The sequence below is a fragment of the Galeopterus variegatus genome, unplaced genomic scaffold (genome assembly GCF_000696425.1).
Source record: "Galeopterus variegatus unplaced genomic scaffold, G_variegatus-3.0.2 Scaffold10812, whole genome shotgun sequence".
In the NCBI taxonomy this organism is placed as follows: Eukaryota; Metazoa; Chordata; class Mammalia; order Dermoptera; family Cynocephalidae; genus Galeopterus; species Galeopterus variegatus.
In genome coordinates, this window is record NW_007736923.1 from 18,972 (window position 1) to 34,242 (window position 15,271).

A 15,271-nucleotide genomic window follows, 5' to 3' on the forward strand; every position below is an offset into this window, starting at 1 on the left:
TGTATGCTGAAAAATGGTTACAGGAAAAAGGTAATGTTGTGTATGTTTTACCACAAGGTAAAAATAATATATCGACATGAAATCCAGTCACTTGTCACACCTCTTCTGCCTGCATCTCAGAGCCGTCCCCTCCACCACAGCGACCTGAAGGGCTTTCCATCTGGGCTCCCTGCTGACTCCATGCCCTGCTGTCCACTACCCACATGACAGGCACAGGGATCCTTTCAAGTGTGAACTGGAACATATCCTCACCTCCACATCCCATAAACACTGCAACGTCTTCCCTACTTAGGCAGGATGAAACCCCAGCCCTCACCATTTCTTACAAGCCCCTTGTGATGGCCCCTCTGACCACTCTGGCCTCACCTACCACTCTCAGCCCAGCTCACTGGTCTCCACTGACACCAGCCTCTGTCACTGCTCAGTCCAGCCTCAGGCCCTGCCCTGCTGTGCACCTCCTCCCAGGGATGCACAAGGCTTGCCTCTCACACCATTCAGGTCTCTGCTCAAATATCCAGTGGTCAAGTCCTCAGACACATCTTATCCAATGACCTCGTCTAAATTTTATTCCCTGCCATTCCCACCAGCTCCAATCTTCTAGCCCAGGAATATTTTTCTCCACATCAATTATTGCTGGTATTAGAATGACTGCTTTAATTGGTGTGTCTGTGTCACTGAAATACATGTTCCTGAGGCAGGAACTTGTCTAGTTATCACCACTTGTACCCCCAGCATCTAGAACAGTCCCAGTACAGATTAGGGGCTCAATAAATGTGGGTCAAGTGAGTGAATGAATGGCTGTAAGTCAGCACAGTGCTTTTGAGAAGCAATTTGATAACACATATGAGGAGCCTTAAAAATGTTCATGTCCTTAACCAAATCATTCTTATTTGAAAAATCAATGATTTAAAAATAAAACCCCAAATACATAAGTATCTTTAGGTATAAGGTTATTAATCAGACATTTTGTGGGGGGGGGGGCATTGTGTTTTGTTCTTTGGTAGCTGTCTGCTACAGGGATAATCAGACATTATTTACAATGATGAAAAAAGATAACGAAAGAGGAGTGGTTATGTCTTTGTTTTGGAAATAGTATGCAGCTGGTAACAGAAGTATTTAAGAAGAGTTGGTACCCTGTATGGTGAACCACAAAAACAAAGAAACAAAAAGTTTGTAATATCACATAAGGTTGCTTATTGGTAATAATAGTTTTCAAAAGCAAGATTGAAAATAATGTATACTGTATGAGTCCATTTCTGTTGCTTATAACAAAATGCATGGAACTGGGTAATTTGTAAGAAAATGAAATTTATTGCTTAGTGTTTCAGAGGCTGGAAAATCCAAAGTCCATGGAACACATTTGGTAAGGCCTTGGTGGTGGCGACAGTGACCCAAGGGTCTAACGTGGCAGAAAATGGTGGAGAAGAGAGTGGTCTTGCTGGCCTGAGGGCCACCAAGGCCCTCTTCCCCGCTACACATCCATGCAACTTCATCTGAAGGGCACAGCTGCGGCTTTTGCCAGCTCCTCCTCCATGCGCTCACCAGCTCCAGCTTGGAAGCAGCCGGAATCTGAAATGGTGCGAGCAATCCTTCTTTCTCTCATCGCGGCTTCTCCTGCCTTCATGCACTCCATAGGTCTCTCCTCTTCTTCCCCTGAACTCTAGCGGTCCCAGCGCGGCTGTTGTTGCTTTTTAGCAGCTGTAATTTGTTGATTTGTGGGAAAGAGTGATGCAGGGGACTGACTATTTCGCCATCTTGACCAGACGTTCTCATTCTTTTTCTTTACAAGTAATTTTGCAACATATAACTTTGAATGCGGTCATTTTGCAGGTAAGCAAGTATATTTTTGGACACATTCCCTGAGATGAAATTAGTGGATGTATGCATTTTTAATTTGGACAGAAATTGTAAAATTGCCCTTCCAAAAACATTACCAGTTTGCAATCCCATCTGCAATATATGAGAATAACTGCGTTGGTTTGGTTATTTTTTAAACTATGCAAAGGTGTAGATACATATTTGGGAGCCACTGAGTAGAGATGGTAGTAAAATCCTGGGCAGGAGGAAACTGGTGTGATGTGGAAGGTGGAGAGAGCAGAGCAGGAGCCCTGGTGATGCTCTCGGGTGCAGTGATATGCACAGCAGGAGCAGCCAGCAGAGGAGGCTAAGGAGGCGCTGCCCTGTGCTAGGATGACAACTGGAACCAGAGTGTCACAGGAGCTCAACAAGCAGAATAGCTGGGGAGTGCAGTGGTTTGAAACATTGCTTATCTTTGAACCTACCTTTAACTTTGAAAATTGCTGTCACCCAGACCTCTAGAAAAAAGGCTGGTGTCTGGGTTTCTTGTTCAATTTTCTATACCCACAAGTGTCCTATTATGCATGACCCAATAAGCTTCAACCTTCTGACTCTCCTCAGAGCAGCCATCAGCACATGTGACATGTCACTCAGGCCCTAATGGGAAGGTCATCCTGAAGTTTGGGACCTAGGGCTTCTACCCTGAGGAGATCACGCTTACTTCTCCCTGTGACAGGGAGGGCCAGACCCAAGACATGCAGCATAGACACCCCAGGCCTAAGGGGACAGGACCTTCCAGAAGTGGGGGACAGTGGTGCTGCCTCCTGCAATGGAGCAGAGACCTACACGTCATGTGCAGCATGAGGGGCTGCCCAGGCCCTCACACTGAGGTGGGGTAAGGAGGGGGCAGGGTGAGGTCCCTCCACAGAACTGGCACAGCGGGAGCTGCTGTGGCTACTGAGGCAGGGTCAGGGTGTGACTGAAGGCGTAGGTCCCTTTCATTCCCTTCTCAGAACCACCTTCCCAGCCCCTGCTACCCACCGTGGGGACCCGTGCTGGGCCAGCGCAGCCTACTGCTCAGGGCCTTGAAGCTGTGTTGTGCAGGATGTTCTTGGTATGGAAGGTGCTAGGAATGTGGCTTTGCTCCATCTGACCTGTGGGGATCCCACTGTGAGTGGATGATCTGCTGTGTCACTTCTTCCTGTTCCTGCTGGGCCTGGGGACAGTGAGTCCAGACCAACCACAAGCCCTGAGAGGGAACCTGGTAGAGAGATGACTGGCAGGAAGGCCACTGTGGGTCAAGTGGCTGCTGCACTGATCAGAAGAGGTTCAGGGTAAGGAAGGATGCTGCTGGTAACAGAGGTTTGGCAACCAGGGGGCTGAGAAAGTGCAGGTGACAGTAGGGGCTGGAGGCTGCAGACATGGTGAGTCAGCAGTCCTGGTCCTGCTGACCCCAGGGTCAGGGGAAGGTTGTTTTCACCAGGGAACCTCAGCCCTTGTGACCTTGTCTGAGTTCCATAGTCCCCTGATCCTTCATGAGGATTGTCAAGAGCAGAGATAAAGCACCAGGAATCTGACTCTCATATCATCTGAATTACTTTTATTAAAAATATCATCCTTCCATTTGCTCTTTTCTTACAAAATACAAGATGTTAAACTATACAGTCATACAGGGTTAATTAATGTGTAGGTACCAGGTGTATGTGGATGGATTGTTGCAGTTGTTCCTGTTAAAGGGGGAAAGGGGCCCGCCCCACCCACAGGTGAGAACAGCAGGGTAGCAACACTCAAGACAGCGATGCCAGGTGCCCCCACCAGGAGAGGGAGACCCTGCTGCAAACAGACACGCAGGAGAGCGATTCCATGGTCCCCCCGCTGTTCTCTTCCTCCTCTCCTGCTTCCTGGGGTTTGACTTCCTGCATCAGCTGGGCAGCAGTATGAACCAGTTATTCTAGAACCTGGGTTCCCTGCTCCACCCTGGCATCTCGTAGGGTCTTCTGTCCAAATAAGAACTCCTGGAGGGCTCTGCTCTGCAAATGCCAGGATGGAAGGTGCTACAGGGAAGCTCATCACTGTAACCCTGGAGTAGAGAGGATGGAGCCAAAGTCACATGCTTCATACATCCCATCTTTCTGTCTTAAATATTGTCCCCTACTGTAGGCTCTGCTGGGGTCATCTTTATTTTTATTTTCTACATGGAAATAGGGTCCCACACAGAGATGAACTGCTCCCAGCTCCCTGAAATAGGATCCTATGGGACCTGAGGCCACCAGGAGTAGAGGCAGTGGGGAATGGATTTGGGCTGTAGGGGATGTTTGTGGTTTGAAGTTAGGGGTGGGGATGGGCTGTGCATAATGGCCAGCAAGTTGAGATGACACTGGCTGATCTGAATCTGGTCACTGTCATTTTCCCCACAGCTTGAGAGAGCCACCTTGTGTGGACCAGCAAGACATGAATTGTCTTGCCTCCCCTTATCTCTCTGTGGACCCCTGGCCTCCTGCCCCAGCCAATCTGCTGATGAGGTCTGTCGCCTCCCTGCATAACACCTGGGGGGATGTAGGGAGAGGTGTCCTTCCACTGATGACCCAGAGCCCCGTCCACATGTCCAGTGTCCAGGGATGTGGATCCCATTTTCCAGACCAAACTTTCTTTTCTGGGAATGACAGGGTTAAAGTGTTTCCCACCCACATCTCTGTTGTTTACCTGCCCTAAAGAGATATCTTGCTCTATTGGTTATTGGTCACATATTCTTTGTTAGAAGATGTGGTAAGTGGATAATAACGTGAATACAATTTTATAAACTATTAAGAAAGCATCGGGGTTAGTTTCTTTCTGAGTCTGGCTATTGCAGCACTGAGGCAGGTGGCAGGTGGGAGAGAAGGGCAGGTGCAGGAGGGCGGGTGGGCGAGGGCTGTGCATCCTCACTCTGTGCTCAGTGAAGTTCCTGCTCTGCTCATTTATTCCCTGTGTGTCTGGCTCCTTCCCTGGGAGGTGGCTCGTACCTGATCTTTCAGGACTGCTGTCACTTCAGGTCGGGGCCTTGCACATCCCCAGCTGAGCCATTGTCTAAATCTATGTAACTGGAGGGCTGAGGATGTAGGTCTCAATCCTGCCCTCAATTCTACCTTTTTGTGTATTTTTGTATGTTGATTAGATCCTTCTTGTCAGGGATGTATATGAATATTTCTTGGAGGAGAGCCACTACCCATCAGCTCTGGCCCAGCTCTGTCACCAGCACTGGGTCGTGTGTCTTGTTTTTTGTCCCCCAAAGAACCAGGGCAGCCTCTGCAAACGGCTGCTTGCGTGCCCCACATAAGTTGTTCCTTCCTTTGCTTTTTCTTCTGCTCTGTTTCCAGAATATTCCTTTTTTTCTTTTACTATAGTTAGTATCATTTTGGAATTAACATAGTGAATAGGTGTGTTAGGACAGTAGGATAAGTAAAGTCTGGTCACTTCTCGTGTGTGAGTGCCTGTGCTCAGTCAGGGTCCTGGTAGAAAAGACATGGTACAGACTGAAGGCAGGAATTACAGAGGGGTGGCAGGGCTAGGAAAACCAGCAGGGCGCTGATCTCCCTGGGGCCATCTGTAGCAGGAATGTGTTTCCAACTCTGAGCTTGAAGTGACAAGGAAGGGCACAGTGCTCAGAGTCAGGGAAGTCTGTGGCTTGGGGCGAGGGGCAGCCCCATGACATGTGGCTGCAGGTGGAGGAATGCAATGATTCCAGAACCCCAGACCTGTCAATAGGGAGTGGGCAAAAGGAACACCCTGAGTTCCTTCTCTCCCCACACCGTCTCCTCCTGCAGGTGCCTGTTCTCCTGCAAACCCCACAGGTGGAGTCCTTCGAGTTCCCATGTCCATCATGACTAGCACTGAGGGACTCGAGCCTCACTGCCCTTGTCCATTTTCCTCTGCTTCCCACAAAGGAATTCAATCTCCTTTTTTCACTTAAAATATGAGAGACCCTTTAGCACAGGCTGAAGCCCATGGTGGGTGCCCATCACCCACTTGCTGGGACTATGACCTTCTCCAGGAGGCCTAGGGGGTGAAAGGAGAGACGGCACATCAGTGGGACGCCCTTGCTCTGTTGTGATGCACCAGGGTGGGAGGGGAGCTCACCCACAGCATCCCGCCTGAGGAATGGGAAGGGGAAGAGGGGCACGTGAACCCACCACAGCGCCAGGGGAGAGGGGAGGGGGACAAAGCCCATGGAAAAGGACAGGCACAGGGTGGCCTCAGCCAAAGCCCCCAGACATTATTACCAGTCCGGGCACACTCAGAGACAACGTGTGGAGGTGAGTGTTAGCTCTCCACAAGCTCCTGTGTTTCCAGCTAACTGCACTAGGTCACTGCATGAGCTACTTTGATACCCAGGAACCTCTGACCCTGCAACAGTGAGCTCAGAAAAATTTAGTACCAGCTTCTCCACTTCCTTCCAGTGCTGCAGGGATGTGGGAAAATGAGTTTTTCCAGCCACACACCCCGAATAATGGAGCAAGCTCTCTGAAATGCATCCTTGCAGAGTACCCAGGCCCACCCACGTGGACATGGCATGGGGGTCATGGCCATGGCAGAGTGGGACTCATATTTGAGAGTGGCCACAGATCCATGGCACAGCCTTTTATTCAGTCTCTGTGGGATCCTGACCAAGATGCATTCTGCTGTATCCCAAAGCTGTTCACGTAGCTCTTTGGCTCAGAAGAGAAGCACGTAAATGTCATATCTGAAGCCTCGGATTCTCTCATACTGAGAGAATTTTTACTAAGGCAACACTGCATCAGTGGAGCAAACCTAGTGGTATCAGTCCATCTCATCCAAGTTCATGTTCATTAGAGCAGGTAAAAACTACACACATGGGGAATTCTGGCTGGGCTCTGAGGGCAGTGGGCAGGTGTTCACTAGGAAGGGCAGGTGGAGACTCAGATGGATGCCTGGAGATGGCTTTTACCCTGTAGAGCCCTCCCTCTCCCTATCACCTCACACACTCTCACACACACACACACACACACACACACACACACACACACACACACACTCACACACACACACACGTGGTGATCTTTGTGAAGTCTGTACAGCGGTGCATCGCCCTGGCCCAGCTCCTGGTGGAGCAGAACTTCCCAGCCACTGCCATCCACCGTGGGATGCCCCAGGAGCAGAGGTGAGCTGGAGATGGGGACGATGTTTTGTGTCCTTGGGAGGAAAAGAGACACTTCTCTAACTTCCTTTCTCACAAAGGCTTTCTCAGTATCAGGAGCTTAAAGATTTCCAACGACGAATTCTTGTGGCTACCAATGTATGTGTCCAAGGCATGGACATCGAGCGGGTGAACATTGCCTTTAACCACGACATGCCCGAGGATTCTGACACCTACCTGCATCGGGTAAGCCCCACACCCAGAAGGACATCCACTCTCCACCCCTTATTTCCTGTATCTTTTCATACCTTACATCTTCATCCCTGCCTCTGGGTGTCTTTCCTCCTTGGGGTCTGCCAGTCCTACCCTCTGTCTCCCTCCAGGTGACCAGAGCAGGCCAGTTTGGCACCACCGTGGCCATCACATTTGTGACAGATTATAATGATGCCAAGATCCTCAGTGACGTGCGGGATCACTTTGAGGTCAATATTAGCGAGCTGCCTGATGAGACAGACATCTCCTCCTACAGTGAGTGTTGATTTCCCCAGTTCTTTGGATTGTCCTTGTTCTTAGCGTAGTTTTTTTCAATCCCACTGTGTACGGAGAGTGCCTGATGCTTGGTGGGCATTGACCCGCTCATGCTCCTGGTCTTTGATGTCATGTTGGGTTGTGTTGATGGCCTCCGTGTGGGGTCTCTTTCTTCTCATCAGATTATTTCTCTTTCCCACCCCCAAGTCTCTCTTCTGAACCCACACGGAACATGAACGTCTGCATGTGTGAGTGCGTGAGTTTCTGTGTTGGTTTTGCCTTTTTCCGCCTTATTCTGACTGTGCCGTGTTTTCTCTTCAGCTGAACAGACACGGTAGAGGACTCGCCCATTCTGGAATGTGATGATCTGCTCCTCTTCAGGAGAGGACACCAGCATCGGGGGGAAGGAGACACTCCTGCCACCTCCCCCTGCCACCCCCACCCCATGGCTCCCTCTTTTGTGTCATCACCTTCGTAAACCCCATTCCTGATTTGTCTGAAGTTTTAACAAAACTAAAAATGAAACACGTGTCTGGTGTGTATAAGTGCTCCGTCACTTTACTGGATGTGAGGCTGTGTTAGGGCATGAAGCAGGGTAAGTTCCTGTGAGGCCTGTGTCCCCTGCTGTGGAGCTGGGATCAATGGGTGGGCTCAAAGTGGGGGGTGGGATTAAGCCACTGCAGAGACCATGGCTCCCCCACCACCTCCCAGTTTCCGGTCCTTCCTGGGGGTCTCTTCCATTTTCTCAGTGGCCTGGGAGGGGCTGGGAAGTTTCTGATCAAAGGGCTGCTGGAGGTGGGGGTGTTGAAGGGTGGGCAGTATTTCTAGTTCTGGAGGGTGACGTGGGAACTGGTGGGAAGCTTAAGTGGCTCCTCCCGGGCTCTCTCGGTGTCTCCTCATCTGCTCCTTCAGCTTCTGGATCTTGAGCCCCAGGTCCTGGGCCTCCCAGGCAGCCCCTGCCCTTCCTGCAGAGCCTGGTATAGCCCCTGCTGCTGCTCCAGCAGCTCCTCAGCTTGGGCCAGCTCAGCTGTGCGGTGGGGCTGGGGCCCTGGGTGAGGCCCTGGTGGGAAGCATAAGCCAGGATGGGGTGAGGCCTTTGTTAGCTGTGTTGCAGGGTCTGCCTGGAGGTGAGGATCCAGCCTCCCTTTCCCTTTTTCAGCTCCATTACTTCAGGGTCATCTGTGCTGAGAAGCCAAGCTAGCGCTCTGTCTTAGGCATAGGCCTCTGGGGCGCAGATAGAGGTCACCTGCTAGGGGCTATCCCTGGGATTCTTGAACTAGGATATGGGATCATGGGAGAGAGGACTGTCTTTCCCTCCCTTCTAAGAAATAAGTAACTGATAGATGAGAGGGAATTCCTATTCAGGGACTTTGTGGACTCTGCTACTGTGGAGGAAGGGGGTGTAGGGAGAGGGAGCCCTGAGGTCTGCATGGGGTGGGACTGTGCAAGAGCTGGGAGTGAGAGCTGGAACTGGGCACGGATCTGCAGGGTGACAAGCTGCAGGGTGGGATTGAAGGGATTTCCCCCCACTCCAGTACAAGTCCCCTTCACTCTCTTCACCCTCTCCCCAGGCGCCACTACCCTGCGTGGTGACCTCATCTTCCCACTGCACGTAGAGCTGGACTGCTCTTCTGTGCTTGCCTTGGGGTTCCGGGAATAGCACCCCCAGGAGCCCTGCGGTGCCAGGGGCCAGGAGGCCAGGAAGAGGCAAAGACAACAGCACTGAGAGCCCGGGCAGAGGGAGGAGCATGGCAGGTAGACAGGGAGCTGTGTGATCTGCCAGCAGCTGCCAGGAACTTGTTCCCTCCAGTCTTGGCCCCACTTTAGTGCCTGGCCCTGGCCAGAACCCCACTCCTGTCCTGCTCTGCTGCCTCCACCTCCTGCCCAACCTGGCCCAGACACAGTCCAGGAACAACTCTTGCTCTTGATGGGAGAAATGTTCCTCCAGTTTAGACAAAACTCACTGTAGATCACTGGTGTCCATTCTTTCACTGGTCCTGTGTGTGCTTAATACTATGTCTTTTCTTTTTTATTCTCCTCAATGCTGCAAGGTAGGAATTACATCCCTGGTTTGAAGATGAGAGTCTTGTCTTCTGCCAGGGACAAACAAGGGAAGCATCACACACAAGGGCAAGGGGCTGCAGCCACCTGAGGCTACTGTGCTGATGGCACCATCAATATTGCACCCTACCAAGTGGATGGGCAGGACCAGGGTGACCGACATGAGTCACTGTAGACTTCATGTGAATCACTGATGGAGATGGGGACTTAGGGTTACTGAAGTCCTCCCTTGATTCCTGAAGTTACACTAACGTGAGAGCTTACTGAGTGTCAGAGAACCTGCTGGGCACTTTTCATTCCTGTCACAGGTGAACTTCACAGTGACCTTTCAACATTCTCATTTCATTTTTCTTGCATGTGGATGTCCAATTGTTCCAGCACCATTGGCTCCTCTGTATTGTCTTTGTTCCTTTGTCTGTGTTGGTGTGGGTCTGTGTCTGGCTCTCTGTTCTGTTTCATGACATTTCATCTGTTCTTTCACCAGCATCATATTGTCTTAAGTATATAGCTTTACAGTAAATCTTGAAGTCATTTAGTGTTAGTCCTCTGACTTCTTTTTCTATATTGTGGTAACTGTTCTGGGTCTTTTGCCTCTTCATATAAACTTTAGAATGAGTTTATTGATATGCACATAATAACTTACTGGGATTTTGATTGAGTTGCATTGACTCTATAGACAAGTTGGGAAGAACCAACAGGTTCACAATATTGAGTCTTCCTATTCATGAACATAAAATATTTTCCATTGATTTAGTTCTTTGATATCTTTTACCAGAGTTTTGTTGTTTTCCTCATACAGATCTTGCACATATTTTTTTAGATTTATATTTAAATATTTCATTTTGCGGAGTGCTGATGTAAATGGTATAGTGCATTAAATTTCACATTCCAGTTGTTCATTACTGGTATAAGAAGGTCATCAACTTTTGCATATTAACCTTATATGTTGCAATCTTGCTATGATTGCTTAGTTTTTTCCTTTTTCTTTTTTGGTGGCTCACCAGCACAGGGATTGAACCCTGGACATTGGTGTTATCAGCACCATGCTCTAATTGACTGTGCTAACTGGCCAGCCCTATAACTGCTTATTTTTTTGTTGATTCTTTCTCATTTTCAACATAGACAGTCATGTCACGTATGAACAAAGAGAGCTTTATTTCTTCTTTCCCAATGTGAATATCTTTTATTTCCTTTTCTAGTCTTATTGCATTAGCTAGGACTTCCGGTAGGATGTTGAAAAGGGAGAGGATGGAGGACATCCTTGCTTTTTCCTGATCTTGGCTGGCAGGTTCAGGTTTCTCGCCATTAAATGTGAAGTTAGCTGTGGGGTTTTTGTAGATATCCTTTAGCAAATTGAGGAAGTGCCCCTCTATTTCTAGTTTGCTAAGAATTTTTTTCATGAATGGATGTTGGATTTTCTCAAATGTTTTTTCTGCCTCTATTCATATAGCCATGTGAACTTTCTTTTTTAGCATGTTGATATGACGAATTACATTAATTGAGTTTCAAATGTTGAACCTGCCTCACATAGCTGGGATTAATCTCATGTGGGTGTAGTGTGTTGTTCTTTTGTACATTGAGGACTTGATTTGCTACTATTTTATTGATGATTTTTCCTTCTATGTTCGTGAGCAATATTGGTTTGTAGTTTTCTTTTCCTGTATTGTCCTTGCCTGGTTTTGGTATTAGGGTAGAGCTGACCTCATGGAGTGGGTTAGGTACTATTCCCTCTGCATTCGTTTTCTGAAAGAGGTGATTGCTTTCTTAAAGGTTTGGTGGAATTCATCAGTGAACCCATATGTGCCTGGTCCTTTCTCTTTTGGAATGTTATTAATTATTGGCTAAATTTCTTTAACAGATTGTCTATTTCACTTCACTACTTTTTTTTTTTTTTTTCCATGTCCGGCAACGGATTGCAACCCTCAGTGTCGCCCCCGTACCGGACCGGGACCGGCAACGGGATCGCAACCCTTGGTGCTGCCCCCGCGCCTCGCTCAGCCAGTGAGCGGGAACCGGTCCATATGTGGGATCCGAACCCTCGGCGGGAGCGCCGCCGCGCTTCCCAAGCGGCGCACTAGTGCAGTGCGCCACCGGGCAAGCCCGACTTCACTACTTTTTAATTAAAAAACGTTTTTTGGAATAACATAAGATTTACAGAAAAGTTGTAGAGCTAGAACACAGAGTTCCTGTATACCCTTTAACAAGCTTCCCTTAATGTTAACATTTTTTAAAAATCATGTTAAAGCGAAGTATCTAAGACATTAACATTGGTACAATGCTATTAGCTAGAATATAGACTTTATTTAAATTTCACAAATATTTCTGCAGTGGCCTTTTTCTGTTCCAGAATCCAATCCAGAGTACCCTAATGCAGTTAGTTGTCATGTCTTTTCTGATCTGTGAGTTTCTCTTGACTTCTCTGTTTAGGAGGGAATGGAGTGGCCTTGAGTACAGGGGTAGAAAGTAGGGCAGGGTCTGGATAAGATGCCCCCACCTTCATCCCTGGTCCTCTGACAACACCTCACTGCAGTCACACTGAGGGGCCCCTCAAGGTCCAGTTGCTCCACCAGGCAGGTGTATCTCAGCTCCTGTCCAGGGAGCACTCTCACAGCTGCCCAGCTCTGGTTTGTCTTGTCCCCTCCCCCCTCCCATTCTGGGTCCCCCTGAGTACTGAGCTCAAGGTCAGCTCCTTGCCTTCCTGCAGACAGGTCAGAGTGATCTTTCACAGAGTATGGTTGTCCTCAGGGTCCTCCTTATCAGTGACCACAGCCCTGGAGGTCACTGATTACAGGAGAGAGAGCAGAGAGATGGAGTGAAGGGGACACATCTCAGTTTCCTCCCTCCTCGCAGGGTCTTTCTGCACACACCAGGGCCTTCCCCTCCCCCAATCCCAGGGAATCTCACAGCCTGGGCAGGAGGAGGGGATCTAGGTCCCCACACCTCCCTACTAAAGTCTTTCCATAAGTGTGTCCACCATTCCTGCTGCAGCTTTAATGCTTGCCCCATGCAGAGCCCTGGGTTTTAGGGCTTCAGCATATGACTAGGGCACACAATTCAGTCCTTAACAGGGCCTTCTGTGATATGTGTGTGTTTGGTGCCCACCAGTTAGCCCTGGTTTCTTGAGCTCTCAACAAGCACAATCTCAGTGCACCCCAAACTCATGGTCTAGCCACACAAGCACCACATACAGGTGACCACCTCTGCTGTCACTTGCTGAGGTCATGGGTGGCTGCTGCCCAGATCTCAGCTTTGGCTCAGCTGCAGCCTGGGGGGCCCTGGGGAACTCTTTACTGCCATCTAGACACCCAAAGTCGTGGGACAGTCATCAGGACAGACTTGAGATTTGAGTTCGGGCCTACAGATCTCGTAACTTCGGGGCTTCAAGATGGCAGAGAAGGGGACATATAGGGTCCTGTGTGAGGATGCACATGCTCAGGTCACCTGAGGGAAAGAGAGAGGTCCTTGGGCTGTGAGCTGTGGAACGGCAGGGGCCACTCCTGGAAACTGGGAAACGGGTAGTCAGTTGCCTGGGTCTACCTCTGAGGTCCTTGTAGTTCAGGATGGTGTCCATCCCCCACTGCACATCCAGTGTACAGTCGTAAGAGACCCATTGGCCTGGCCAGAGCCTCTGGTCATCTCAGGGGAGGAAAGGGCACCTGAATGCTGTGGCAGCAGCTGCTTGGGGCATGAAGTCCTAGCACAGGGAGTGGGACCCTGAAAACCCTGGGAATCTGGGACCAGGCCTGGTCCCTACAGGGGTGGCACAGACACTTGCCCTTGGCTTTCTATGGCCCAGGACCCAGCAAACCCTAGGCCAGCCTCTCTACGCCGCTCTCCTCCTGGGCTCCTTCCTCTTACCTTGTTGTACCTCTACTCCGCTGATGTCCCTACTTCAGCCATATTCTTACTTCCTCAGTAGCCTCTTCCCTTCCTTGACCTATCACCCCAGGGCTCTCCTACCCCCACCCAAATCCCAGGGTCAGACCACAGGACTGAGTCCCAGGTGGGGGGACCTCCATCTCCAGCGTCAGAAGCAGGAAAAAGCGACAGAGACTCTGGATTCCAAGTTCCCGTTCCAGGTGAATGAAAGACAGTATGTTTGAGGTCCACTCGGGACCTGGGAACCAGTTGGTATAGCCTGAACACCTGGATCCTCCCTGAGGCAGAGTCCACCCTCACTCGAGGTGAAGGAAACATCTATGTCAACCTCGATCTTGGGAGACACTTCAGATCCTGAATCTGACATGGGATGGTGTCGCCCTTTTGTGTGCACAGCTCTATCCTGCCACTGGGAGCCCAGGCAGGTGAGGAGGAGAAAGGGGAGCTCGGTGCTTCTGCGCTCAGCCCTGTGGCCACACGGGGGCGCCGCCGCGCTGCTCTCGGGTTCTGATGAGCAGCGCGGGAAGAGTGTGCTGTAAGTCAGGCAGAGATAGTCGTCCCTGGAGCTGGACGTCACCAGGGGATGAAGAAGCCTCTGAGCAACCCTAGACTCCACAGGGCTCCTGGTGGGAACACCATGGAAAACTGAAAAGCAGAACCTTTTCCCTGAACTCCCTATTTCTTTTCATGGTCCTTCTTGGTGTGGCAACGATAACAACATTTGTATGACTTTCTGTCAGGAAGGATACATGAGACGTTGGTAACATGGTCATCTCTGGCAGGGGACCTGGGCACCTGGGGTCTGGGAAGGAGGAAAATTTCCCCCGTATTCCCTTTGGAATGTCTTGAGTATCTTTTCAAGGATGGCTGGTTAGCTCAGTTGGTTAGAGCGCAGCCTTATAATGTTAGGCAGTTAGTCATGAGCAGGTGGGGGGGATGGAAAACTAACTTTGCCCATGATTCTGCCCAGACCCACCCATTTGAGGGCAACAAAAACGGAAGAAAGGTCCCACAGTCTAACCATGTAACCACAAGGAGCTTGCCAGGGACTTTCCGGATAAAGAGATGTGTGCAGAAAGAACATTTTGAGAACTTAAGTAACCTTGGGACACGCTAATGATTATTGTCTTTAAATACATATGCAGTCCATAAATACATATCATTACAACGGGCTGAATGATGGGTAGGAGCATGCACACTATACAAAGATTATATAACCATGAATGTCAATCAAAGGTGTCAATTGAGCTTACAAATGCATATACAAAATTAGTAGAATAAAACAGATATGGATTTGCATGTAAGGGACACTCACTGCTCAAGGGAATGGTCCACTTCTCTCTTGAAGTGTTTCTTCCTTCCTATATTTCCTATACTCATTAAAGCTTTGCTATTTTTGTTAATTTGGGTTTCCAGTTCTTCACTGACCTGAAAAAAGAACCAAGCCTAACAGGACTTTCATCCCCAGTAACAATAACACCCAGGTCACAGGTTCAGATCCACGTACCCAGCCAGCCACAAAACAAAAACAAAACAAAAATCCCTCTCATTGCAGGATCCTTTCCAGTTTCCATCCAGTTTACCCAGATGTGGCCATGGAATGGGTCCAGGCTCCGTCCTCACGGGTTGTTCTTCCATAAATTGGATGGTCCAAGTTATGATCATCTGGGAAAAGGAAGGCCCTCAGGCAGAAAAACCTGCCTCAGAAGGCAGGATTGCTGGAAAGTGGACAGCTGCTAACCAGCGCACTAGTTTAGGGCCATCACTCTGGATTGGGAGGGAGGTTGGCCTCTGCTATGACCTAGGGGGCCAGGAACCAGGCAGGGAGAACTTCCTAGAGGTGAGTGATTCTCAAACATGGGGGATGAAGCA

General features: G+C 49.5%; 1 protein-coding gene across 1 annotated transcript; it reads right to left on the reverse strand.

Moving 5' to 3' along the window:
- Positions 1 to 8,320: 8,320 nt before the first annotated feature.
- On the reverse strand, positions 8,321 to 12,846 carry LOC103610245 (mitochondrial coiled-coil domain protein 1-like). The gene is given in 4 exon segments (XM_008594447.1): positions 8,321 to 8,415; positions 8,418 to 8,499; positions 9,038 to 9,176; positions 12,812 to 12,846. Coding segments are annotated over 4 exon segments (351 nt in total).
- Positions 12,847 to 15,271: the final 2,425 nt, after the last annotated feature.